The sequence below is a fragment of the Acanthochromis polyacanthus genome, chromosome 12 (genome assembly GCF_021347895.1).
Source record: "Acanthochromis polyacanthus isolate Apoly-LR-REF ecotype Palm Island chromosome 12, KAUST_Apoly_ChrSc, whole genome shotgun sequence".
NCBI classification, from domain to species: Eukaryota; Metazoa; Chordata; class Actinopteri; family Pomacentridae; genus Acanthochromis; species Acanthochromis polyacanthus.
In genome coordinates, this window is record NC_067124.1 from 35,744,556 (window position 1) to 35,772,544 (window position 27,989).

The window sequence follows — 27,989 nt, forward strand, 5'->3', positions numbered from 1 at the left end:
TCGTGAAAAGAAAAAACGCCTTGTATTTCAATTTTATTTTTTGTATTTTAAAGCGAAAATCAAATAACCACTCGTCTTTCTGTTTTTCAGAATGGAAAATCCAATTGCCAAAATGTACACGGACCTATGACGCTCAAAAACCGTCATATTATGTCACGAAAAAAAATCGTTCAAAAAAAGTCATTGTACAGAATGATTAGCATTAGTAAAAAGACATTCAACAAATGAGAAAAGACACAAAGTCACTGCAGTTTATGGACCATGTTTATTATGTCAGTGCATATCCAGTATTTAATAAAAAACACGGCAACAGTACCAAAGGAAAACAACAGTATTTTAGCTGAACAGTGCACACGTTTGTTCTGAAAATCCCACCATCATCCTCAGACAGACAGCTAACACGGTAGCCATGTATGATCAATATGACACGATTCACCTGTCCATTAAAGCTTAAGGTAATGTAAACTACTTTCTTCTCTCCTTTCAGGAACGTGCTTTAACTCTGAAGACTGCACGAGGCGGGTAGAAAATATAGACATCTCTAAAGGACTTGAGGTCTGATGGAGTCATGCGATGAAGGTCACAGTTGTACCAGAACCCAAAAGTGCTCACAGAATTAGTCAAATCAAGGTGCTCCGAGTGTAAACGTGCTTCAGTACTGGCAGACCAGCTAGGTGTAAGGAGGATAAAAAGCTTGTTTTCATGCAGTGTTAAAATAAAGACAACCTTAAGCATCAAATAAATTATTAAAAGTACCAACAGATTCCTCAGTAATCGTGTCGGGCTCAGAACGAATGAATCCAACACGTCACCGGTCTAAACCTGCGTCCATTAGGAAAAAACGAACTAAAAACCGTTAAACAACCTGGTCCAGGGAAACAAGAGGCCTGTGCTACGAAGCAAGTTCAACAAATCCAGGATTTCTTTGTCATCTGGCTTCACTAGACCAAACATCAGTCAGGTTGAACTAAAAACTCATTCAGTCAACCAGCGTTTATGAATCTGGCTACAAGCACATTTACATGAAAAACATGGACAAGAAGAACCAACTGTAATCCTAAAACTACCATACAAGCTAAAGGAAACAGGGCAGGAAGGAAAACTGCCTCACTCTTTCAGCTGCAATCAGGTAGTGTTGAACAGTTTCGGGAGCAAGGAAAGAACAAATTTCAAAATGTCATTTAAACCGTTAAGAAGGCTCACTGCAAATTTTATATCGTCAACAAGGCTTTAGTCCTGTTTTCGGTCTCTGTCTTAGGATGATATCACTATACAGAGGCTTACAGAAACATAAAATGTCTAATTATGTATAAAAAATAAAGCAAGGAAGATTACGCCCCCTTCACTGAAAATCTGACGCTAAAAACTTCTAGCTCAGATTTTTATCCCAGTTATCTCAACTGTAATCCTGCGTAGTCAGACCATTCTCCACAGCACTGAACAATGGTCTGACTGCACCTCATTATCATTCTGCTGACTGAGAATTTTTCTTTTTTTAAACTTAAAAGAAGCTAAGCCCAGGATGCAGGAACAGTGCCCCTGCAAAGTAGTGACGATTAGCTGTAGTATCTGTTTGCACCACCAGGTGGAGCTTCTCACTGTTTAATAGGTGTAGCTACTGAGGCGGTCACAGTCTGGGCAGTTCTTTGTCGTCAAGAAATGTGGGAGTTTTGGTAGCAAAGGGGCACCATGGGAAAGTTTTCTGTGATGGTTAATGGATAATGACCGAATAGCTATGATATGAGAAAAAGAGCGTTGTCAATGCACTCAATTCGTGTTATTGATTGATAACGCTACAAATCTATTGGTTAAGAAAACTGTTGCAGTTTTCTGTAGTAAAGGGGATTTTGAAATTAGTAACAGGCAGATGGGGGCGAAAAGAAAGCAAATGTAAAATATACAGTGAAACCTGCAGGCTTATACCTGAAGTCTACATCCATAAAGTCTGACTATCTTGAACATAATCTGCTTCGTAGCCTTAAAAAGTCAGCGTTAAACCTTAAGTTAGCTAGCTGAAGGTTAATTCAAGCTTTACGCAAGGATCGGCATATACATTTCATCTATTCTAAATTTGTAGGTCCAAATTTATAACGGTTTGTACCGAACGTTCCAGGAAAGTAGCTTTTCACGATTTGTTTAATGCTTTCTATTAACGGGACACAAACACAGCAGGAAGCTCTACGATCTCCAGAATGCCTGTGCTATATGTACCTCCTATCTGCTCCATCAGTCTTGCAGAAACCGTGAATTTACTCCAAAGCTTGCTTCGTAGCTCAGCCCTCCCGAGTATTTATTGAAGCTAGTGTTGCAAACTCACAGCTGACGTCGAAAGGTAAATTAATAAGTTAAACTTAGAAGAAAAAAAAAACTGCTTCTCTTGAGCCGGACACGAAGACTTCTGTGTTCGGTTCATCTGGAAACAAACCAACTTTCACTGCAGACTCTCCTGGAGCCTCCATGAGGGGAGAGGTAGGAGTTTAAACAGTGCACAACCACACAGCGTAGCCTGGGGGGTGCAGGGCGGAGATCAGGGGCTTCGTAGATAAAATAGATCTTCTTACAATTCACCACAAACCACAGAGTAATTTTTAGGCATCTCTCAATAGTATAAAATGAATTCAGGCACCGAGTTCAGAGAGATCGTATGATTGGCGTTTGTACCGCACACGAACATAAACCCAATCCGATGTTGTTGGTTCAAGTTTGGGGTTACTTTGCTTGTTTTTTTTTTAGAGCGCTGGATTAAAGGAGCTGCTGCCGTGTTGCTCAGCATCACAAACGAGCAGCCGCTACGCCGCCGTCTCTTCTTGGCGAGCCAATTGAGCCGGGCGGCGACAGGAGGGGAGTGCTTCTCCTGAGGAATCAGCCAATGGGAACCCAGATAACGTCCCACCCGCTGTCACTCAGTCGGCTTCTTTGTGACGGACGGCGTCGACTCTGCGAAGGTCCTGAGAATAATGAAGCAAGAGAGGAATGCAACGTTGGTATGTTTGGCTTTTTTTCCTTCAAGGATTTGATGTATGTGAACTTCAAAGGTGTGTTATCTTGAAGAGAAAACACCTTAAAGACACCATTTATCAGCCAGAAACTGCTCAGCTTTCTAATAGTCTTTGAACTAATCATGTGTGACTTATGCTTCCATCTGGAAAATCAACATAATCTAAGTTTAAACCTGTGATATTTTATTAAATTATTTTACGTGTCTAAAATAGAAAATAAACCATTTGTATTAGCCAGTTGTGGTAAACGTTTCAGCTGAACTGCAGAAGAAGAGGCAAGTTTGAAAACAAATAAAGGAGATTTAGAGCAAAATAAAACTTACTTAAGTCACTAAAATAAAAGCAGTGTGGCTCAAAAATAGTATACAGCAAAGTTATGAGAAAGTTGTTGGAAGATACATTCAGCATGGTGAAACATCTTTCTAGTGTACACTACAGTTCAAAAGACTGGGGTCACTTAGAAATGTCCTTATTTTTGAAAGAAGAGCATTTTTTTTCAATGAAGATAACATTAAATGAATGATAAATCCAGTCTAGACATTGTTGATGTGCTAAATGATTATTGTAGCTGGAAACATCTGATTTTTAATGGAATATCTCCATAGGGGTACAGAGGAACATTTCCAGCAACCATCACTCCTGTGTTCTAATGCTACATTGTGTTAGCTAATGGTGTTGAAAGTCTAATTGATGATTAGAAAACCCTTGTGCAGTTATGCTAGCACATGGATAAAAGTGTGAATTTTCATGGAAAACATGAAATTGTCTGGGTGACCCCAAACTTTGAACGGTTGTGTGTCGAGTAGTGTGGGGAAAAAAGTCAAGTTTGTAGAAGTTTGAAGAAGAAAATGTTGTTTCCAGATTCTTTTGTAATGAAAAAACTCCTGCTTTCACTAATGAGGTTTGTTTGATTCCTCAAACCCATGTGAGAGTTTGATTAGAACAGATGGATTTAATTATTTGAGATAATTGCAGGATCAATAACTCTACAATTGGAGGAATGACTGAAGAGAGGACACGGATTTTCATCCCAGTAAAGCCTCTTCTGGGGGCTGAGATCAGTTTAGAAAGACGATTTGCACTAAAGATAATTCTGCAAAAGTTTTAGAACAACTTTTAACCTCTTCTATTAAAAAATAATTGAACAGTGAGGCTTAAAAAAGAATCACAGAAATCATCAAATTTAGCTCAGATGGTCAAACTTAAAAAAATCAGAATAAAAAAAAACATAATTGGAGTGGAACTTTAGGATTTTGCCAGATCTTGTTGACCAAACAGAAGTTTTCAAATCCTTGTCGGTTCAGTTTGTGGACACTGAATGACCCATATGCTGCAATGACAACTTATCCAACAACTGTTTTCAAGAGCAGAGAAATCTGGAACACAGTTTAATCCAGTTATCGTGTTAATTCGTGTGCGGAGGTTTGTTGTCTGCATGTGTTCCAGGTGTAGTTTTTACCTCATGGGGTGCAGAGGCCAGGTGGGCTGGACCGGCGTCGGCAAAGCAGAGCTGGGACTCATCAGCATGGCGCTGTAGATGTTGGCTGCCACCACCAGGATGCAGAGCAGGATCGGCCCGATGATCGCCCCCTCCAGACCCAGATAATAAGCTCCGCCCGCCACCGCCAGGCCAGTCAGGTACGGGTGTCCACCACTGGAGAAGAAATGGTTTAAATACAGTGGAATAGCAGAGGAAGAAACCTAAAGACGCTTAACTTTACTTTCACGGAAAACATTTTTTGGCAGCTACTGTTACTAATTCTGAATGCTCAATCACAAAGAGTTCCACGTACGAGTTCCAGCTGAACACTTTAATTTAAATTAAAAATTTAAAAGGGAACAAATAGTTCTTTACTATATACCCCTGATCTAGCGGGTTAAAAGAGAGCCGCCTTTGAAAAATCCAGATTGAAGCTCCACTGCTAACACATGAATCTTGCTTCGTGGTGGAGTTTTTCGAACGTGTTTAAAGGCTTCACTAACAGCACAGTTTCCTCTCACACTGTGTGTATTATGTCAACAGTCGCAGGCGGTTTGTATGAAATCTGCTCAAATAACAAGCCGCTCACACACACGTACCCTGATATGTCGGAGTAGATGGCCGTATCTACAAAATACGTGGGCAGCAGGTGGCAGATGAGCAGCAGCAGGGCCTTCACGCCTTCGCCTTGAGCCAACCACAGGTCGCACACGGCCGGCACGGCGGCCCAGTACGTCCCCAGGAACGGCACCGCTCCCAGGATGGCGGCCAGAGCTGGAGGTCAGGAAAGAAGGGATTCAAAGGGTGAGGAAACACCGCGCACACCGAGGCCTGGCAGGTGCACCGACGGCGCAATCTGCCGCTAACACTCACCAGAAGGTATGAAGACGACGTTGATGCCAAAGATGGTGTGAGTGAGCCAAGTGTAGAGGCCGTAGAAGCCGGCCATTTTCAGAGAGGCGTCGAACACTCCTCTGCAAAACAAACTCAAGGTCAGACACCAGCTCCTTCAGGTGTATTTTTAGATGCTGCAGCTTGTAACTACCTGATGGCTTCTTCCACAGACTGGCCGATGATGTTGGAGGAGGGTCCGGGCTGGGAGAGAGGCGTCAGGCTGATCACCCATTTAACCGGTTTGTAGTATTCCCCGCTGGAGCTGAGCAGGTAGAAGAGAGTGGTGAGGAAGATCACCTGCAGAAACACAGCAAACAACACAAAACATGGAGAGCGGTTCTTGTTTTACAGAGGCTGCATGGTTCCTGTATTTTAGGGACCATGAGTCAGAGAAACTTCATCTCTGGGGTTGTACAACGAGCCATCTTGTCTGTTTGTTATTCTCAATGTCAATGCGTCCTCTCAAGCTTTAGCTCTCTCACTGCCTGCCTTTCAACATTAAACACATGGATGAATGATAACTTTCTAAAACTAAATCAGGATAAAACAGAAATTTCACTACTTGGCTCAAAAATCAAAAGACAAATGAATCTGGGTGTTATTCTAGACAAAAGGGACTAAGATGACATTTGTGAATCTTAGAAACGTAACCAAGATGGAGCCATTCCTGACGCAGCAAGGTACTGAAAAATTCACTTTTATCGTCGTTACAACTGCGGTCAAGTTGTGCTCTGTTCATTCTGTGTTCTGTCTCCATACAGAACAGCGAGTGATGCCAGGTAAGTGCGGTCAGTGATTCAAATTGGAGTCTGCCGGTGCCAGCTGAAGACGAACGAATATAAAAAGAGCCAAGATGGCGCCGCTGGGGCTCAGGGAATCTGCCCATCTGCCTCCCAACCAACCGACCACGCTGGCATCCAGGTTTTGTACGTGCAGTTCTGTTATATGGTGGATTTTCAGTCACATATTAGAGTTTGTAGGTGTGGACAGCCACTTATGTTCACTTGTTTGCTCCTGTTTAAGTGGAAGGTATTGTGGTTTAGTGCTTCTGTTTTAGGTTGTCTTGGTTGTTATTTTGGCTTACGTCCACCCTGAAGATTAAATTTGAGTCCTAATTCCTGTAAGTAAATCAGAACTCTACAACTTGCATTCTGCGTTCGTTTGGGATCTGGGGAAGATGGGTACAGTTTACACTTTTTACTCCACTGAGAGGCTGAAACTTATCCACAATATGTGCTGCTAGTGTGCAAACAAGAACAAAGAAGAGTAAACACATCCTTCCAGTTGCCTCTCTGTATCTTAAAGAATCTATTTTAAAGTCCTTCTTCTTGTACATAAAGCTCACGACCAACATACACAACAAATTCCTATCACAAGCCCTTCTAGCTACCCACAACAACAACAAAGTGATCATTTGAGATGCAGCTTTGCTTACAAACTGGGGGAACCTATTCAAAAAACCCTTCAGGAACCAAAAGAGAAGTCCAGCTGCTATTTAGTGAAGCTCTTAAAATCATCATAACCTGCATGACTGAAAATCTACACAAAAACAGATCATTTTTACTGCACTCTTTTCTGGGTAATAGATTACATCATTTTAATCTTGAATGTCTGCTTGTTAATATTTCTATTTACTGCCTTCGTTTCAGTATTATTTTTTACCTTCATTTCACTTTTTTTTTTTTTACCTACCTTTACAAGCCTTCAAGGACATGATGCCAAGAAGCACCCCTTCATTGTGATGCTGCCACCACCATGCTTCACATCATGATGCTGCCACCACCGTGCTTCACATCATGATGCTGCCACCACCACCGTGCTTCACATCATGATGATACCACCACCATGCTTCACATCATGATGCTGCCACCACCGTGCTTCACATCATGATGCTGCCACCACCGTGCTTCACATCATGATGCTGCCACCACCGTGCTTCACATCATGATGCTGCCACCACCGTGCTTCACATCATCATGATGCTGCCACCACCGTGCTTCACATCATCATGATGCTGCCACCACCGTGCTTCACATCATGATGCTGCCACCACCGTGCTTCACATCATGATGCTGCCACCACCGTGCTTCACATCATGATGCTGCCACCACCGTGCTTCACATCATCATGATGCTGCCACCACCGTGCTTCACCTCATGATGCTGCCACCACCGTGCTTCACATCATGATGCTGCCACCACCGTGCTTCACATCATGATGCTGCCACCACCGTGCTTCACATCATGATGCTGCCACCACCGTGCTTCACCTCATGATGCTGCCACCACCGTGCTTCACCTCATCATGATACTACCACCATGCTTCACATCATGATGCTGCCACCACCGTGCTCCATGGTGGGGAGCATAACACTAAAGCCCTGTGAGCTGCATGTTTTGCATTAAAGGTACCATAGAAATGTAGAATTACCGTTATTATTGTGACAATAAATCTATTAAAATGCTGTCAATGGTGAAATATTTGCACATATTGCACAGAAAATACAAACTTCAGAAGATGTTTTTTTGTTCCTCAGAGTAAATCAGTTTTGCCTTCAGTTGGAATTTTTGATGCTTTTATGCAGCAAGCAAACAAGGTTGAGGGAGGCCAGTTCTGCACAACGCTGGCAACCAACCAAACAAGACAGCCCCTCCGTTTGAACTAAATGATTCAGAGCGTTTCATACCAGACTCAGTGCGAAGTTGAGCAGCGCCGTGCCGCTGTGGAACAAGACGGTGAACAGAGTTGTCGTGGTGGAGATGAGGAGGCCGACGTTTCTGCTCATTACCACCCACAGAGACTCCAGGATCTGAAACACAACACAGCAGCTGTAAACATGGCATCCAACTGAAAACTGCACTCTGAGACACATACTTATAAATATCTCAATGATTTATGACCTGCAGTGGTTTGAAGACCTATTTAGGAGCCAAACGAGGCAGTGCTTTTATCAGGCATTCGCTTTACTGAGTATTCTTGATAAATAATGGACTGACACATCTACAGCTCCTATAGAAGGTATTCAACCTGTCTTGGAATGTCTCCCATTGCATAGCTTTTCAACATTTAATTGTGGTCAATATAATTTGGCCAGTTGGTAAGCATTTATGAAAACTGATCCTTTCATGTGAAAGTGGAAACAGATTTCTACAAAGCAATGTCAATTAATTAAAATACTCAATGGAAAATAAGTGACGGCATCAGAATGCAGCACATTTACCCTATTTTTCTTTGCAAAACTGCTCAAACTGTCAGGTTAAATGGGGATCAATAGTGAACAGCCACAAATTCTCATTTGGATTGAGGTCTGGGCTCCGACTCGGCCACTCCAGAACATTCGCCTTGTTGTCTTGAAACCATTTCTATGTAGCGTTGGCTGTTGGAAAACAAATCTTTACCCAAGTCACAGTTCTCGTGCAGACTGCAGCGGGTTCTCCTCTAGGATTTCTCTAGACTTTGCTGCATTTATTTTACCCCCTAATTTTACAAGACTTCTAGGGCCTGTTGTCGAGAAGCATCGTCACATCATGATACTGCCACCACCGTGCTTCACATCATGATACTGCCACCACCATACTTCACATCATGATGATACCACCACCGTGCTCCACATCGTGATGATACATCACCGTGCTCCACATCATGATGATACCATCATGCTCCACATCATGATGATACCACCACCATGCTCCACATCATGATGTTGCCACCACCGTGCTCCACATCATGATGTTGCCACCACCGTGCTCCACATCATGATGATACCATCATGCTCCACATCATGATACTGCCACCACCATGCTCCACATCATGATATTGCCACCACCATGCTCCACATCATGATATTGCCACCGCCATGCTCCACATCATGATATTGCCACCACCATGCTCCACATCATGATACTGCCACCACCATACTTCACATCATGATGATACCACCACCGTGCTCCACATCATGATGATACCATCATGCTCCACATCATGATACTGCCACCACCATGCTCCACATCATGATATTGCCACCACCATGCTCCACATCATGATATTGCCACCGCCATGCTCCACATCATGATATTGCCACCACCGTGCTCCACATCATGATGTTGCCACCACCGTGCTCCACATCATGATGATACCACCACCGTGCTCCACATCGTGATGATACATCACCGTGCTCCACATCATGATGATACCATCATGCTCCACATCATGATACTGCCACCACCATGCTTCACATCATGATGTTGCCACTACCGTGCTTCACATCATGATGTTGCCACTACCGTGCTTCACATCATGATGTTGCCACTACCGTGCTTCACATCATGATGTTGCCACTACCGTGCTTCACATCATGATGTTGTCACCACCATGCTCCACATCATGATATTGCCACCACCATGCTCCACATCATGATATTGCCACCGCCATGCTCCACATCATGATATTGCCACCACCATGCTCCACATCATGATGTTGCCACCACCGTGCTCCACATCATGATGATACCACCACCGTGCTCCACATCGTGATGATACATCACCGTGCTCCACATCATGATGATACCATCATGCTCCACATCATGATACTGCCACCACCATGCTTCACATCATGATGTTGCCACTACCGTGCTTCACATCATGATGTTGCCACTACCGTGCTTCACATCATGATGATGCCACCACCGTGCTCCACATCATGATGATGCCACCACCGTGCTCCACATCATGATGATGCCACCACCGTGCTCCACATCATGATGTTGCCACCACCATGCTCCACATCATGATGATACCACCACCATGCTCCACATCATGATGATACCACCACCATGCTCCACATCATGATGTTGCCACCACCATGCTCCACATCATGATGATACCACCACCATGCTCCACATCATGATGTTGCCACCACCATGCTCCACATCATGATGATACCACCACCATGCTCCACATCATGATGATACCACCACCATGTTCCACATCATGATGTTGCCACCACCATGCTCCACATCATGATGATACCACCACCATGCTCCACATCATGATGATACCACCACCATGCTCCACATCATGATGATACCACCACCATGCTCCACATCATGATGTTGCCACCACCATGCTCCACATCATGATGATACCACCACCATGCTTCACATCATGATGTTGCCACTACCGTGCTTCACAGTGAAGATGATGTTTTTGTGATGATGTGCAATGTTCGTCAAACACAGCAACTAGCAACTGGACTTTCTCAATACAGGTGTCTTCATACTACAGTTACTTCACCGGACACTATTTCACCACTTCGAGCACCACCTTGCTGCACGTCTAACAGTTGAGTCACTTTCAAGGGGTTGAATAATTACACAATTGAGTATTCTACAATCTATATTCTTCATTAATTGGCATTACTTTGTAGAAATCCGTTTCCACTTTGACATGAAAGAGTCTTTTTTTGGTAAATTCTTGTCGAACAAAGTCAAACTAAATTAACCGCTATTCAAAGTGGAAAAGCCATAAAAGAGAAAACTTACAGGGTGGCTAAATACTTTTTAAAATCACTGTGGGAGGGCAAAATACATGCAAATCGTCTCCCGCAATTAACACACACTGTTAAATACTTACAGATAGCAGAGTCTCGATATTTTCCTGCAGAAAAGAAGCGATGTCCTTCCAGTCCAGGATGTCCCCTAACCAGCTGTTGTGCCTCTGAACCATCATCTTCTGTCCACGGTGCCGTCCTGAGTGGGTCACATTCTGCAAACATAGATATGATATTTTACATAAAGCTGCAAAAATTGAGTATGCAATTTTGGGAGCCAGTAAAAAAATCAGCTTCACACCACCTTCACAAACCAGGAGTGGTACAGTCGGTCCCAAAGCTCCAAAACCTGCTTCTCAATGACGGCAGTGTGGTTCACTTTGTCTCCTAACATCTTATGAAGCTGCAAACAAAGGAAAAGGTTAGTCTTGGCTGTCAAAATTCTGTTTTTGCTTATATTTTCTTAATCACTGTCAATTATTGTTCCGACCTTTTGCGTTATCCATTCTCTCCCATGCTGATAAACATTAGTAGCAGCTGAATTCAGAGCTTTCTGCACCACACGAGCCTCTGGAAGCCAACTAGAGCAGGTTGCAAGAGAAATTCAAGAGGTTCAGCAAGTGATAAACAATATCTAAAAGAAAAATATACGAATAAAAAGGGTAAAGTGTCCTACTTGGCCCATTCTGGATGGTTAGAAACAGTCTCGTTGATGAGGTTGCTGGTTACGTCGATGATGTGAGCACTTTCATGGTGTACCTAGAGAGATAAAAGCTAATTCAGACAAGAATGTGCAAAATTCCTTAAATGTCAAATGACTTCAACTTACATCATTTCTCACTAACTGTATCTACTTACAATAAAAAACAAATACTTTAGACAGACTATATTGCAAGTTCAGGCCTCAAAGCCGAAACTTAATCCAACAAAAGTGGCTACACCTGTGATTTCTGAAACTAAACTGAGTACAGCTGTGATTTCCAATCAGCCTAACTACAGGAACATGGTTATAAAATGAGCTGTGAACGTCAGAACTTCCTCATGTTTGGACCTCTGAGCTGTTTCTATCTGCATCACGGCTCCACGTGGAAAAGGACGGAACAGAAGACTGAAATAATTTGATTGTGAGGCTTTGCAAAGATGAAAAGTTTACAGGAAGATCAACTAAAATCAGTTAAACACAGCTGCAGCAGCAATCAGGAGGGACAGAACAAACCACAGTACCACTGTTAAAATCCCTCTACAGACAGACACTACAAACTATTTTTACAACCTAGCTCTGAGAAACAGACAGTAACCGATTCAGACTTGAAACAAGGGATATCAATGGAAATCAGAGTTCCTGTGAAGCTCAGACAATGTGAAGAACACTTCAGAACATGAGCCACAATCATGAACTGTATATACACACGTGGACAAAATTGTTGGTACCCCTCAGTTAAAGAAGGAAAAACCCACAATTCTCACTGAAATCACTTGAAACTCACAAAAGTAACAATAAATAAAATTTATTGAAAATTAAATAATCAAAAACAGCCATTACTTTTGAATTGTTGATTAACATAATTATTTAAAAAAAACAAACTAATGAAACAGGCCTGGACAAAAATGATGGTACCTCTATAAAAGATTGAAAACTATTTGACCAGAGTGACATGATTAACTCAGGTGTCATTTAATTGACATCACAGGTGTTTCCAAACTCATAATCAGTCAGTCTGCCTATTTAAAGGGAGACAAGTAGTCACCCTGCTGTTTGGTGAAAAGGTGTGTACCACACTGAACATGGACAACAGAAAGCGAAGGAGAGAATTGTCCCAGGACATCCGAAAAAAAATGATAGACAAACATCTTAAAGGTAAAGGCTATAAGACCATCTCTAAACAGCTTGAAGTTCCTGTGACAACAGTGGCTCATATTATTCAGAAGTTCAAGACCCACGGGACAGTAGCCAACCTCCCTGGACGTGGCCGCAAGAGGAAAATTGACGACAAATTGAAGAGACGGATCATTCGAATTGTATCCAAAGAGCCCAGAGCAACCTCCAAAGAAATTAAAGGTGAACTCCAAGGCCAAGGTACATCAGTGTCAGATCGCACCATTCGTCGTTGTTTGAGCCAAAGTGGACTTCATGGGAGACGACCAAGGAGGACACCACTGCTGAAAAAAACTCATAAAAAAGCCAGACTGGAATTTGCAAAAATGCATGTTGACAAGCCACAAAGCTTCTGGGAGAATGTCCTTTGGACAGATGAGACCAAACTGGAGCTTTTTGGTAAGGCACATCAACTCTATGTTCATAGACTCAAAAACCAAGCATACGAAGAAAAGAACACTGTCCCTACGGTGAAACATGGAGGAGGCTCAGTAATGTTTTGGGGCTGCTTTGCTGCATCTGGCACAGGGTGTCTTGAAAGTGTGCAAGGTACGATGAAATCTGAAGACTATCAAGGCATTCTGGAGAGAAATGTGCTGCCTCGTGTCAGAAAGCTTGGTCTCAGTCGCAGGTCATGGGTCTTCCAACAGGACAACGATCCAAAACACACAGCCAAAAACACCCAAGAATGGCTGAGAGAAAAGCGTTGGACTATTCTAAAGTGGCCTTCTATGAGCCCAGATCTGAATCCCATTGAACATATGTGGAAGGAGCTGAAACATGCCATTTGGAGAAGACACCCATCAAACCTGAGACAACTGGAGCTGTTTGCTCATGAGGAGTGGGCCAAAATACCTGTTGACAGCTGCAGAACGCTCATTGACAAATACAGAAATCGTTTAATTGCAGTGATTGCCTCAAAAGGTTGTGCAACAAAATATTAAGTTATGGGTACCATCATTTTTGTCCAGCCCTATTTCATTAGTTTGTTTTTTTTAAATAATTATGTTAATCAACAATTCAAAAGTGATGGCTGATTTTGATTATTTAATTTTCAATAAATTTTTATTTATTGTTACTTTTGTGAGTTTCAAGTGATTTCAGTGAGAATTGTGGGTTTTTCCTTCTTTAACTGAGGGGTACCAACAATTTTGTCCACGTGTGTATAGTGGACGTAGCATCTGGCTCCAGAATTGAAGCCAACCCGGAAGTGTCAAAAACTTGCAATATCACGCCGTCCGCTAGGGTTGGCTACAAAAAGCTTTTGCTCCATAGACCCCAATTCATTTTTGGAAAAAATAAAATTTGATAGACTGATGTTCTACAGCTCAGGATTTTTTTCCCCGTTAGTTTTCATGGTCAAAATGAGAGATCAGGTGGTCGATCTTAAAATAAATCAATACTGAATTTTAAATAAATCGTTAAAGTTGGAGGAGCCAGGGGGCGTGGCTATACTTGATAGACAGCAACAGAAGCCTCTGCGGTAAAATGTGGGCGGGATAAGAGTCCTCAGCCAATCCTGCCCCTAGTTGCTCTCCGGTCCAGTCTGTTTGATGACGCTTTTTACGTCACTGGCTCCAAAAATCCAAAACGGTGACCAGGAAGTAGCAAAATCCGGGCTTCATTTTCTCAGCGTTGAAACCAACGGGTGACGTCACGGTAAGTTTACGCCTGGCCACAATGGACAACTTCCAAGAAATAAACCTTTGCTTGCTTTTCACTAAAAAACACACTTGCTAAGATGTTAAGAGCACATTCTTTGAACAGATTAGACCAAGATTAATAAATTTGGCACAAATGGAGTCCATCATGTTTGGTGTGAACCTGACCAGGACTAGCACAGTGAATGCATGGTCCTTACAGTGAAGCACAGAGGTGGGAGTGTGATGACATGGGGCTGTATGAGAGCGAAAGGTGTTGGGGGTATGGCATTTACAGATGAAAGTCTGTGGATAAACCAAAACACAACACGAAACTTACCATTGCGGTCAGCAGCAGCGCCATGAGCAGCGTCCCTGTGACCAGGAGGAAGATGATGAAGATACTGATGATTTTATCCAGAGATCGCTCCAACCACACAATCATCTGTAGAGAGGAGAGGGGAGGACAAAGAACAGGAAGGAATAGAAGAAAGGGGGGGAAATAACAGGGAGGTGGTAGAGAAGACTAAACGTTAGTACAATTCTGAAGGAGGTAAACTCATACAGTGATCAGACACATGGAGAAACCTGTGTTCTTCCCGTGTGAAGGAGCCATTTTGGATCTAATCTAAGATGCCCCCGTTGGGCCCTGGGGACAATGAAGTGGTCAACTAAAGGAGCTAGTACATGCACACATCCTTCAGCATTAATGCAAGCAGGAGTTCAACTCAGAATGTGTGCTGCTGTGAGTCTATCAGTAAAGTCTACTTCAGATTCAGTTCATCAGTGTTCACTCATAAACTCAGGTTTCTCAATGCTTCAAAACAGTTTATTACCAGTTTTAGCCTTCATTTGTCTATTTCTGCTCATGTATTAATGTCACAAAAGCATTAAATCAATCAAGTTACAGGAGTAAATTGATAAATGACTGTTAGGGGACGCCTCTTTGTCATTAGGCTTAATGGTTCAGTATTATATGGATGGTGACATGATATGGAAGTCAGCAAAGGCCATTCTGCATCCTTATAATGGAGTCTTTAAGATGGACATATAATAAATCCAATCAGATTTATCTTTACCAAGTCTAATACTGTAGCCTTACCTTAAAGGAGGAGAATTACAGCGATCAGAGTGACTGACATGATTTCGACTCAGTGCAGCCAAAACTTGGTTAACAAAAGAATGGAAACACCACGCAATAAAAGGGATTTTAATTAGTCATTTGGGAAATCAAAGAGGCAAATTAGTAGTAGCCAAGTATGAAGTAACAACAAATATCTCACCAGTAATTGAGACAACAAGAGACCATTGATTGGTTGTAGTTACCAGCACTGCATTTTCTGCTCACACTAAGACTACAGCTTTAGAAATTACAAAAAATACAATTGTACATACAAAAAAAATACATATAATCTGATAGGTTGCTATTTTGCTGCTATTATGCTTCACTAAGGACAGATTAAAAATGCTTTAATACTCTGATGGCTCTTCTAAAAACACAGCATGAGTTTGTTTGAATGATTAGATCTTATACTTGCAAGAGCCCACTGAAGGTCACGGCAAGAGGGAAAAGGTAAAACCAAGGTACAGCAAAGAAATGTAAAACTATCAAAGCAACTGCAAAGGTACGCAGAAGTATTGCAAGAGAATTCAAAAGTATTGCAAGGGAATGCAAAAGTGTTGCTAGGGATCACTCACTGTTTGTGAAGCAACACAAAACTACTGCGAGGGAATGCAAAAGAGCTGCTGGAGGTAAGCAGAAGTGCAAGGAAAAAGTAACACAAAAGGATCACGAGAGGTAAGAAGTGCTGCAAGGGAAGGCAAAAGCAACATTAAAGTACTGCAAGGAAATGTAAAAGTGCAGAAAACTGTCTCTGTGAGGGTGGTATTGTTGTGAGGGAATGCAAAAGCAGTGCAAGGTTAAAGCAAAGAGTTGTGAGAAGAACGCAAATCAAAAAGTTCTTGCCTTGACCCTTAGAGGGTTCCATATTCAGCCCCCAACTGGAGACATAAATCATTAAAGCAGATCACAATTTAGTTTTGTTTGTTAAATAGACTCTGTAACAACTAGATTTTAGAAAATGTTCATCAAACAGAAGTAAAGAGCACATCTGTGTGGGACAACTTCTATCTGAGGATGAATACTCATATTTCTGTCTTTCAGCGGGAGTTGCTGATGCCAAGAAAAAGATAGTGAATATTTCATCTTTGGTCCCTAAAACCTGCAACAACATCCAGTATACAAAACCACAAAGACAAGCTCTGAAGTTAAAAGGTTCCTGTACTTAGTGTTTCCATTGTTTTGTCCGTATCCCGTCCCTGAACCCATAGTTTTTATCAGGTTTGCATTCACCCACATGTGTTGTGAAACTCTTCCCACTCTGCTCGCTCTACATCAGCCTTCTCTCCGTGCAGCTCACACACTCTCAAGACAAACCTGCCAGTGACAGATCAAAGCAGGGAAGTTACAGACGAGGCCGAGGGATCAAGTCCCGCCTCCGACTGTAGCTTCCTGTAAAAAAAAAAAAAAAAAACACCAGCAGGGGAAGCAGCGAGAGGACAGACGTTAAGACGGGATGACAGAGGTGGTGACAGTGGATGGGTAAAGGGAAAAAAAAACGCCAGTCCAAGCTACTATAAGGTGTGCTCACACCTCCACACACACTCACACATATAGAAATAAATCGTGAGGTTATTGAAAGGTGATTCTTTCTCTCAGCACTCTGCTCCTCCACATCATTACCTGCTTGTTAAGCCAATGCCAGAGCTTGGGGAGGAGACAAAGAGACATTGGGAAGATTATTATTGGAAAAGATCTGTGCAGCAGTCATTACATGTACCCATGCCACAAGAAACACAGTCTGGGTACAGGCAGTGAGGGACCAGGAAGTGGCAGGCAGGGCTTTATTACAGGGAGTGTGGACTGCAATGCAAACCAGTGTGATTACAAAGACACGGTGACATCCCACAGCACAGGAGGAGGAGGAGGTGTCAACGACGAGGCCATTTTATAAAACCTTGAAAAGAGAATTGCTTCTTCTCAGATGCCTCTTTAATGAGTCTTGTTCTCTTTATAAGCAGTGTTTTGTTATTTTGGGCAGCAGAGGGATGGAATATGAAGCAAGCTCCACCGGTTTTTAAAGCATTAACTTGTTCAACACTCTTATTAGAACTAATTTTATTAATTTATTTCTACATTTATTCACCTATTTACATATTTTAGTCGAATTAATGTACAGTGTATTACTTCATCACTCCGTCAAGGAACGTGGTGAAGTTATGTGATGATCTGCGTATGTTTGTCCGTCTGTCTGTCTGTTAGCAACATTACTCAAAAACGGACTAATGGATTTGGATGAAATTTTTAGGGAAGGTCAGAAATGACACAAGGACCAAATGATTAGAGCTGGTGTAAAATGGCACGGCTACAAGTCTAAAAATCATAAGTAAACAAAAAAACAAAACGTTGAATTTCTTAGATTTTTTTCAGCATGCACATTTTTCAAAGTGCTCACAGTGGATCTGGATTTATTGCCATGAAATCTCATTGATGTCAGTATCTAGAGTTACTGTTGGCCTGATGTACTGTCATGATCATGGCTTTTTCCACTGTCTTGGATTTACAGCTCGGATATAGTTTAGAACAATGATAGTTTATGTTTTAGAGTCTTGATTTGTCTCATAATCCGGATTTAATTTACAACGTTGGATTTGTAACTTTGTAACCATAATTTACCAACCAAAACATCAACATATTTCAGAATCTAGGTGTACAACCTTGATTTAGTTTATCATAACATTAATTCACCAAATCAGAACTTGTCTCAGAATCGTAGATAATTTTTTTTTGAAATCTTGACTTTTTGCGCCTAGCCTAGGAGGTGAAACACAAGATCTCTGTGCGCGGCATCCTCAACCGCCACGAGCTGTCGGAGGAGATGTTGTAAATAAATCTGATGATGTGTGCCTGTCTTTAAATGAAGTCTGGGTGTATTTCAGGGTATATTTTCAGCCACAAGTTAGTCAGACAAATGGTGGCTCAACGCACTATGGCTGTCTGACTTCTTACATTTCTACAGCCTCTACAAACTACTTATTTTTCACACGTTTCTGCTCAGCAATGCCAGAAAGATATTTTACCATGCTGAACATATCTTGCCGGCTCTTTCATACACTGTTCTTGAACTGAGCTGCATTTATTTGACTGATCAAGTACATTAAACATCACTTTCAGAGTCTTTAATATGTTTCCATACTTGTTTCCTATCTACAACACAACCTGCAGTTCAGCCAAATATTTTTTTTTTTATCACTTGACTGTTGGTCACAGCTGTGTCACTTAGGGTTTCTCTATTGGGCAAAAAAAATGCAGATTTTTTTTGCATTTTACAGAATCTTGTTTGCAGACATGTAAAATAATGTGACTTTGAAGAAATGCTACTATTTTAAGCTTAGATTTGATTCATGTTTCTGACTGAAATGCATGTCACACATGATCAGAATAAGGTACGTTGGAAAGACGAGAAACCTATTTTTTTTAAATATTTTTAGACTTTCTATCTCTGATAAATGCTGCAACTTCTGTGGATTTTCAAAGATAACTTACCACTGAACTGCTGGCAGGTTTCAGTGTTCGGAGGGTTTAAATAACTTGATACACAGGTTTCACAGGCAGAGCTGCTTTTCACTTAAAGGACTTCATTTTTCCTGAACTATTTTAACACGTACTCTCTAGCCTTTAAGCTGCAGAAACCCAGCAGTCCTGACCTTCAAGATTTATTAGCCAGACAGTCCTTGAGAGCCACTGAGGGCCTTTAAAGTGACAGTGACGAATATACAGCATGAACCGGCACAAAATACGTGTTTGATTAAATAAAAATCACAGAGAGAGAAAATTCAGACAGAGGCATTACCTTAGTGTCGATACGCAGCAGGAACTGAGCCAGTCCTTTGATCGGTCCGGGCAGCAAGGCCTCCTCGCGCTCACGTCCAAACCTCTCCAACACCGTCCACCACGAGGAGAGAGTTCGCTCTGCAAAGCTCTTCAGACCAAAGCGGACCACCAGTTTCTTCAGCACCCAAACTAAAGCAGCAGGGCAACAGCTCAGCATAAGCAGGTAACGGGGGATTGTTCATGTGTGTGTGTTTGTGTTCGTTACCGGCCACGGGGATCGGCAGCAGCTGCAGGATCCAGAGGTTGAGCCACACCTGAACCAGAACGATGGCCCAGACCAGCAGGATGAAGTAGATATCGCTGGCTCTCTGGGAGCCCTGCTCTCTCTGGAAGAGGCCGGCTGGTAACGAACGGGAACCTCGAGGGAACCCAGGGGTGGCAGTGACGGGATCCAATGTCTGGATGCCATCTTGAAGACAGAAGAAGCTTATAGTGAAGGAAGACTGTAGACACGATGTTCGACATGGTGGAGCAGTGGAACAGCTCTGACCTGGTTCTCATCATACTTAACAAACGGACTTTTCAGAGTAAGTGTGGACAACTTGTCTTCTTTAACTGCCTTCATATCATGTGGGGTTCCTCAGGGCTCAGTCCTAGGACCCATTTTGTTCAGTTTGTGTGTTGCTCCTGAGCCCTGTTATTCACCACCTCACCCTTCTGTCCTGATACTGTTACACCAATGACTCCTAGATACTAGTTATAGAATGACTATCAAAAGTTTTCCTCTTTTATTGCTTTTTAACACTGAATCATGGTAAATTTAATTTGGACTCTTAAAACAGATTATTTAATATCAATTAATTAAAAATATAAAGAAGGTTATTATTATTGGTTATATCAGGCAAATCAGGAGATGATCACGAGCTAAGCAGGAATCAAGAGCATTTGTGACAGTTTCCAACTGTTGTATAACTTGTATAAAAATGCGTACTTCAGAATCTAATATTCAGACAGCCCTGTACCTCTGCGTCAGGCTTGTCTCCTCGCTGCAAGAATTAAAAAAACTCTGCATTGAAAAAAACAAGGTGACTCGGTGTGTCTTTCAGAAAATTCTCCTGACAGTTATTTAATCTGATGAGACTAAAACTGAGAGTTTTGACTAGACCGACGAGATGCTGTGTTTGGCAAACACTAAACACCATCAACACACCATCCCCACCCTGAAGCATGGTGGTGGCAGCATCATGGTGTGAAGCATGGTGGTGGCAGCATCATGGTGTGGGGATGATGCTTGTAAAGGGAAAAACACATTTTTTGTAAATTCTTGTCAAAAAGCCAAATTTAATCGGCCGTGATTCAATGTTGAAAAGCAATACAAGAGGAAAACATCCAAGGAGGAGGTTACTACTTATTTTAGGGACAATGCATCTCATTTGGCCCAGACAATCATGACGATCTACAATCTCTCTGTAACACTGCCTTACTGCAATCAAGGCCTGGATGGCTGGACATTTTCTCATGCAGTATCAAGCTGAAATCCTGCTTATTTACTATAAACAAATGTAAAGCAGTCAGCCTAAACCTGGGAGTTGTTTTTCATCCAAACCTCAATTTTAACAAATACATCAAAACTTGTGGTTCAGAATTAGAACCACTGCTAAGATCAAACCAATACTCCTCACAAACACTGTTCAGCAGCTTTTACACACTCTTATTTTCTCTTAACAGGCCGACTGCAACTCACTATTCACCTGCCTCTGCGACAGCTACCTGGTAACGGTTGATTTAAAACTCACAAACACTCGTCCTGGATGTCTTACACCAGCTCTCCATTTGGTGCAGAATTCAATTTAAGATTCTCTCGATTACTTTTAAACTGCTACACAGTCTGGCTGCACTTTACATCTCTGAACTTTTAACACCTTTTTCTGCATCTCGACCTCACAGATCAAACAATCGATTGCTGTTAGAAGTTCCACGGCGCAGGTTTAAAACAAAGAGTGCGACTATACTTTTACAAACACAGTGAAACAAGCTCCTCTTCATAGTCAGCACAGCTCAGTTCAAAAAGTTTTCAGAACCCACTTATGCAGACAGGCACGTACAAAACATTTTAGCCCTTTTTTAAATGTTTTCGTTCATGTTACTCAGGCTTTGGTGTGTTCTTTAAACGTTTCATCATCGCTTTTTAATGCTCTGCTTAGTGCAATGTTTTGTTAAGCATCTTGCAACTCCAGTTTTGAAAGCTGCTCTGTAAATAAAGTTTATTTTTATTATCATAATAGATGACACACAACTCTGCATCACCGTGGACTGATGATGATTCTCTTACAGCAGCAAATGAGAAAGCCAAGACATTTCCTCCACGTTCACCTTTGAGTATTAAAAGATGTTCTGTGATGCACCGACCATTTGTCTTACCTGTGCTGGAGTTTTCTCTGGACCGAGTTTTAGCCTGAAAGTTGCTACAGGATATTGCCATGTAAATAGTGTTAGCAGCAAACGACAGCATCTGCCCCGACAGCTCTCCTGGAGAGATGAAAAGAGAATGAAAATAGCTGAAACACACAAAGACAAAGGATGTAAAAACAAAAAGCTACACAGGACGCGATCAAAGCAACTCATCAAAGTCCATCAGAAGAAGGTTTGATCAAAATTCAACATTACTATTTGATGTATTGCAGAGCTTTAAACCGCTGAAATGCAAAACTAGTTGGTGGGTTTGACAGGCATTTTATCTTTAAAAGAAAAAACAGAAAATTGCAGCATTAACCAGAGCCAAAAACAAGAATAAAATCACGACTAAACACGTGTGATGTTCAGTTTCATCAGGGAAAATAGCCACATCTCGGCTTTAAATTCGATCAAAATCACTGCATTCTACATGTTTCATTCAAAAATTCACCAAAAATAAATTGCTTTCCTTTAAAAGAATCTGTAAAAAATTAAAAAATTCTCCACTTTTTGGCACAACTGGGAAGATAATAGTGGCTCAGCTGGAACCAACGGTCCTGTGACAAAAAATTCTGGTATTTTTTCACTTAACTGCAGGCTGCATGTATGCAAAGCTGATGAAATGACAAGAAAGTGGGAGAAAAATAAAACATACTGGATCAGTAAAATAAATGCAGCATGGCTTGAGTTGTTTCCAGTATTGGCTACACTTTTTGACACTGCAAAATGTTCTACATGTTTATTGCAGGGATTTTCCATTTTTGCAGCATAAATAATCAAAGAAAATCAACTTTTGTTATTCTCTTTTTTAATGATTTATGACCTTTTAACAGTTTTATACTGCACAGAAGACATTTCTCTCGATTTATTACCATGCTCGTTCTGTTCGGGTAGAGGCGCAGGACTTTATATTGCAGTGAAAAACGAGCCCACAGCGAGTAAAAACATGATAGGAGCAAATAAAGGCCCTCAGAAAGTTCTTCGGGTTTAGAGGGTTAAATGAGAAGAATGATACACTCTCCTGTCTTCAGGTGAAGTTTAGCTCTTTGTAGTCCGTTAAAAAAAAACATTTACTTGTGCTCTTCTTACCCAGTTGGTGTAAAGGCTTCTCACTGCCATAAATGTCGACATGCACGTGTCCATAAATCCTCACCTCGGTTAGAAACAGGCGGTTTCTCTTGAGAGCCCACGATAAGGAGAACAACCACAACCACAAATATGGGAACTCTCCACGAGCCAGTCAGAGACACTGGAAAGAGAAATGAAGCCGATTACTCAGTGGACACAGACAAACAAGCTGGCTTTTAATCTGCAGGCTATGAAAGTAATGTTGACCTCTGGGGCACTACTTTGTCTTGTGAGTCATATTTCTAAATACACATAATCATAAAATATCACTGTAAAGGCATCTCTATGACATTTTATCAACCGCTCTCCTTCTTGCTCTTTGCCTGAGCAGAACTTCTTCAAATTTCTCAGTCACTTTTCACATTTCACATCTGAAGGTCACCACTTGCCTGCAGCAGCCCTTAAGTGTGCTAAAAATACAAACGCCTTCCTCATCTTACTAAGCAGCTCTGCATGCGCTGCGTGGAGACAGACGGGAGCTTATCTGAAGCAGAAAAGTGCTCGACTCCCCTCACCTCTGAAAAGAACACACTGTCTTTCACTGCAGGCTCATTTTCTGAAGCCTGCTGCACTCAGAATTAGCAGAAATCTCCTCGGAGGCAAAGAGGGAGCTTGTGTAAAAGTATGCACCGACATCCAGCAGGCCTGAGCAGGTTCTGCAGACCTCCGCACTCACCGATGAAGAAGAGCAGCACGGCCCAGACCGGCAGAGCCACGGCCCTGAGGTAGCGCTCGGTCTGGGGGCTCCACTTAAAGCAAACCGCCAGCAAATAGCCAACGACGACAGTGCAAACCTGAGAGGGAACAAAGGAGGAACAATACTAAAAGAGAGGAGACGTTAGAGAGTATTGTACTGTACTAGGGCTGCAGCTATCAGTTACTTTAGTAGTTGAGTATTCTATTGATTACTCAATAGATTCCTCGCTTGGAGTTAAAGCATCAAAAGCGGAAGTGAGCGCACTGTGCAACAGAAATAACCGCCCTGGTAGAACACAGGCGAGAATATGCGATGTATTGTAGATAGTATAATACATTTGCATTGTAGAGCATAGCACAGGGGTATTTTAGGGGTATATATAGTATTATACAGGTGTATTGTACATATATAGTGTAGTACAGGTGTATTCAGCTAAAATTAAAGCCATGGGAATCCCACATGTATTTATTTGGTGATGCAGAAATCACATTAATATGTTTTTATCTTTGGTCCGTTTAAACTGCTGCTACTGTAGGAGATACGTAGAACTCAAATTTTTTTAAAAAAAAGATCAGTTTATTAGTATTTACTACAGAAAATATTCAATCAGTAACTTTAGTTTCACTTTGATTTGGCCACAAATTAAAGCGATTCCCTTCATTATGAGACAATGTCAGACCTTCATGCTCTTCAGTACAATAACGTGTTTGAATATATGAAGTTTATAGTTTTATAGTGCAGCTGTCTGTTATCAATAATCAGCTGCATTGATGGGCAAAATAAATACATTATGCATGTTAAACACTTTTCTATCAGTAATCCTGTCTTGCATCATTTCCACTTGCAGCTTTTTACCATCATATATTTTATGCTCCCCATTGTTCTTCATTAAAACAACCGGTTTGCGATCGGTTTATTTTGAGCAGAAAATGAGTCAAATGATTGTTAAATGCTAGTGTTTGTGTGATGAGTTTGAAGCAGAAAGTCTGAGTAAACAAAGAAGGATGAAAACCACCTTCATACCTGTTAACTCTGAATCAGGTTTTAGCTTTTGTTGAGCCACAAAGACAGCCTGACGATGTTAAACTGTAGTTCAGCCTCTAATCGGATAATCGCTGTAGACACTAGAAAATCCACACCGGTTAAAACAGAAGCATACCGCCAAATTTAAAATCCCCTTATAATGTATTGATTATAGGTCCAGGCCTGTATAGGATGAAGTCTGGGTCCAGTTAGTGACCTGGGGTCTGGTGTGCAGTGGATTAAACGAAGCCTCGATTCAGAGAATTTTGCCTCGAGGAATTTTAGTATTCAAATTACTCGAACAACTAGAGGAACTAGTGTTTCAGCCCTAATTAAAATATACATAATGCAGCACATCTGACCCAGGATTTAAACTGTTGTGTCAGTGATTTTACAGATTCATTCCATTATCCTTAGTGACAGTGAAGCTCACAAATCAGAAGAAACTGAAGGAAAATACTGCAGAGAAATGGCTGCAATGTTGGGAAATTTAGTATTTAAGAGATGCTGCACTTTATTTTAATTAATATTACTTAATGAGTAAGTTTACAGAGTCACTGTGATAACTTTTCCATGTTAGACTCTTCTATATCAGTTTGAAAAAATGTAATAAAACACAGTGGAATAAGAAGAAGTTAATATTTTGATGGTGTCTCATGTCGTAACAACACATCACGTTTTACATCTGTGGCATTATGTTAATCAAATTGAAAAATCTTTTAGAATAAACTGTTCACCCTTATTAGAACCCAGAGATGAGATGTTCCAGTCTGATATCAGCTGCTCACAATAACTTTACTGGCTGATCTCAACACAAAGAAATCTTTTGATGTAATTCAATATAACGTCCTCCTTCCTATTTATAAACCGAGACCCTGTGTCGGTCCACCTCTGCATTCAGAGAAAGAGCACGCTGTCCGAGGAGGAACAGTTAATGCAATTTGGATCTGGCCAAAGCTAAGCAGAGCTCAGGCCCCCAGGAGCTGTATTGGAATAATAAAGTATTGATCGATCAGATGCTGGAACTGCAGCAAATGAAATCAGCTGACTTCAGGTTCGGGCACATATTCCAAGAAACAAACTTTCTGCATCGAAGTTAACTGAATAAGTCGCTATTAGAGATGTTAAAGATGACACAGGTGGCAGCTTTTAATCCAACATTTATCAGTTACAGGTATGTCCACGTAAAGGTTTTTTTTCCCCAAGGCCAGTAGTTATTATTAGTGATCAAAGAGAATAAGAAATTTTTGATCTGACTTACATTTGCAGTAAAAGCTAAAATCTTAGTGTTAATACAAAACTTGGCTGAAATATATTTATTTATTTACATTTGGTATGTTAATTTAATAACTATTTAACATGTATGTTTCAGTGTTGAGTGGCCCAGTTGGAAATAAACGTAGCCCAGGAGTTAGCATCACTTGATAAACTCGCACAAATTAAAAACAACGGCGGTGTACTTCGATTTCTGCAGTATTTCTATGTTAAATAAATGCTCAAAGAAAAAGTTAGAAGCAATAGAAAGTCCTTGTCTCGTTCTCTTTTGCATCTGTATCGGCTGTTCTACTGTCAGTCACAGACACAGAGAGAGTCTTCTTCCTGAAGGGGGCGTGGCCAGCTTCAGACACTGAAATCGCAGGTCTAGAACAACCCTAAACCCAGGAATTATGCAGTGGTGGTACAATAAACCATCTTTACAGTATTTCCAGCTGAAAAACTAAAAGATATATTCAAGGGACATGTGAGATTTTCATAAATCTGTTGAAAAGTGGCACAATATGGGACCTTTATTCACTACTTTTGTTATTACGATTTAATTCACAGACTAGCTTTTCCATTATTTTGGCCTCTAAAATGACATAGAATATTCGAATAAAAGCACGTTTTTACTTATATTGTCTTTATGAGAGTGTTTTTATATTGTTTTGATGGCTGAAACCAGGACCAGGGTCCAATTTCGTATTGTTTCATGTGCAAATGTGGAATGATATGACAATAAAGAACCTTTTGACCTTTTTGACCTTTGAGTTTTTTATATTCAAAGTGTTTGTTTTGCTCAACCAACAGTCCATGACCGAAATATATTTAATTTACAATCACAAGACCAAGAAAATCAGCTGATATTCAGGCTGGAGAAGCTGGAGCCACTTCATTTTTACACTTTAAATTGATAATCAGTCGTCAAACTATTCATTTTCTGTTAATTACATCCTGAATTAAGGGTTTTATGTTGTATAATGGTCTTGATTTAGATGACAGAAGATGGATTGTGGTTCTCAGACTTGGCATGTATGTTCCACACAGTACTTAAGCCAAGAAGCATTTGGATAGAAGCAAATATTATGTGAGGTAGATTTGGACCATAGACCCAAACAGTGACTGACACCCACAGAGGGTCCATTGTCATCAGACACTGGCTTCACTCACCCACACAGCGTGGAAACAGTCCAGCGCGGCCCCGATGACCGCACAGACGTGTCCGAGGATCACCTGCATCCCGATGACCCTCCAGAACTGGTAGAGGAAGTAGACCAGCGGCGCCCCGGCCCCGATCACCAGCAGCACTGTCAGCCTCTCCAGTACCAGCCGGCCCATCGTCTCCACCCCGTAGTTGACGCACCACACCGGGACCAGCAGGGTCCCCACCACGATGGGGGTCCCGGTGTCCTGCAGGCCGCTGAGCCACGAGCGGCCAAGCCGAGCCAGGGAGTACTTGAAGGGATGGAGGAAGGTCCCGCAGAGCACCGCCCAGAGCAGCGGCCGGAGGAAGGCCTCCAGGATGAAGTAGACCAGCACGGCCGCCCCGCAGCAGATCGCCACGAAGATCATCGCTCCGGTGTTGTAGAAGGCCTGCTTGATGTTTTTGTCGAACTTCAGGGACGACGGCTGGCTGAGCAGCTGGCTCATCATCCCGACGGCCGGTTGGAAGCTCTCCGAGAAGGACACTGAGTGAGGCCGCCCGACCTGAGGGCTCCCCGGGGGAGAGACGGCGGCGGCGGGCTCCGGCGCCGAGTCCTCCTCGTCTGCCATGTTCCCCGCTTCAGCTCCGCGTGACGAAGGAAAACACATGACGTAGCTGTCAGGAAAAAGCCCAGGGGCATCATGGGAAATGGAGTACAAATAGGAAAAACACTTCCTGTACTCTTAACTGAACTTTTACTTTAAAAAAATTGTGAATTGTTTATGTTAGTAATAATAATAATAGTTGTTGTTGTTGTTGTTTTTATCTTATCTGCATAACAAAAGTATATACTATACTATAAGGTACTATACTATTCTCTATAGTATAGTATAGTATAGCATAGTATAGTAAATTTTACATCCTATTCTATACTACACTACAGTGTACTATATTTT

General features: G+C 41.7%; 1 protein-coding gene across 2 annotated transcripts; it reads right to left on the bottom strand.

Moving 5' to 3' along the window:
* Window positions 1-246: 246 nt before the first annotated feature.
* tmem245 (transmembrane protein 245) lies at window positions 247-27,838 on the bottom strand. Of its 2 annotated transcripts, XM_022192986.2 has the most exons (18): window positions 27,060-27,837; window positions 23,589-23,706; window positions 22,938-23,033; window positions 21,752-21,859; window positions 19,596-19,799; window positions 19,350-19,519; window positions 17,180-17,203; window positions 14,777-14,881; window positions 11,597-11,679; window positions 11,411-11,501; window positions 11,225-11,323; window positions 11,004-11,135; window positions 8,060-8,182; window positions 5,525-5,670; window positions 5,353-5,453; window positions 5,079-5,253; window positions 4,459-4,653; window positions 247-2,948 (listed from the first exon to the last, which is right to left on the bottom strand). In XM_022192986.2, exons 1-18 carry the CDS (start codon window positions 27,699-27,701, stop codon window positions 2,900-2,902), a joined length of 2,661 nt encoding a protein of 886 aa, XP_022048678.1. In that variant the 5' UTR covers window positions 27,702-27,837; the 3' UTR covers window positions 247-2,899. The 2 variants fall into 2 exon arrangements, with proteins under 2 accessions (XP_022048678.1, XP_022048679.1); XM_022192987.2 differs by lacking the exon at window positions 17,180-17,203 and having other exon boundaries at window positions 27,060-27,838.
* Between the last annotated feature and the right edge of the window lie 151 nt (window positions 27,839-27,989).

Bases quoted from the DNA above. Each gene is read 5' to 3' on its own strand.
- tmem245 (XM_022192986.2), bottom strand. From the start codon at position 27,701: ATGTGTTTTCCTTCGTCACGCGGAGCTGAAGCGGGGAACATGGCAGAC. The intron at 11,136-11,224 runs GTGGTGTGAAGC...CTATGTTTGCAG, and splicing joins ACCACTCCTGGTTTGTGAAG to AATGTGACCCACTCAGGACG. The intron at 8,183-11,003 runs GTAAGTATTTAA...GTTGTGTTTCAG, and splicing joins ATATCGAGACTCTGCTATCT to ATCCTGGAGTCTCTGTGGGT.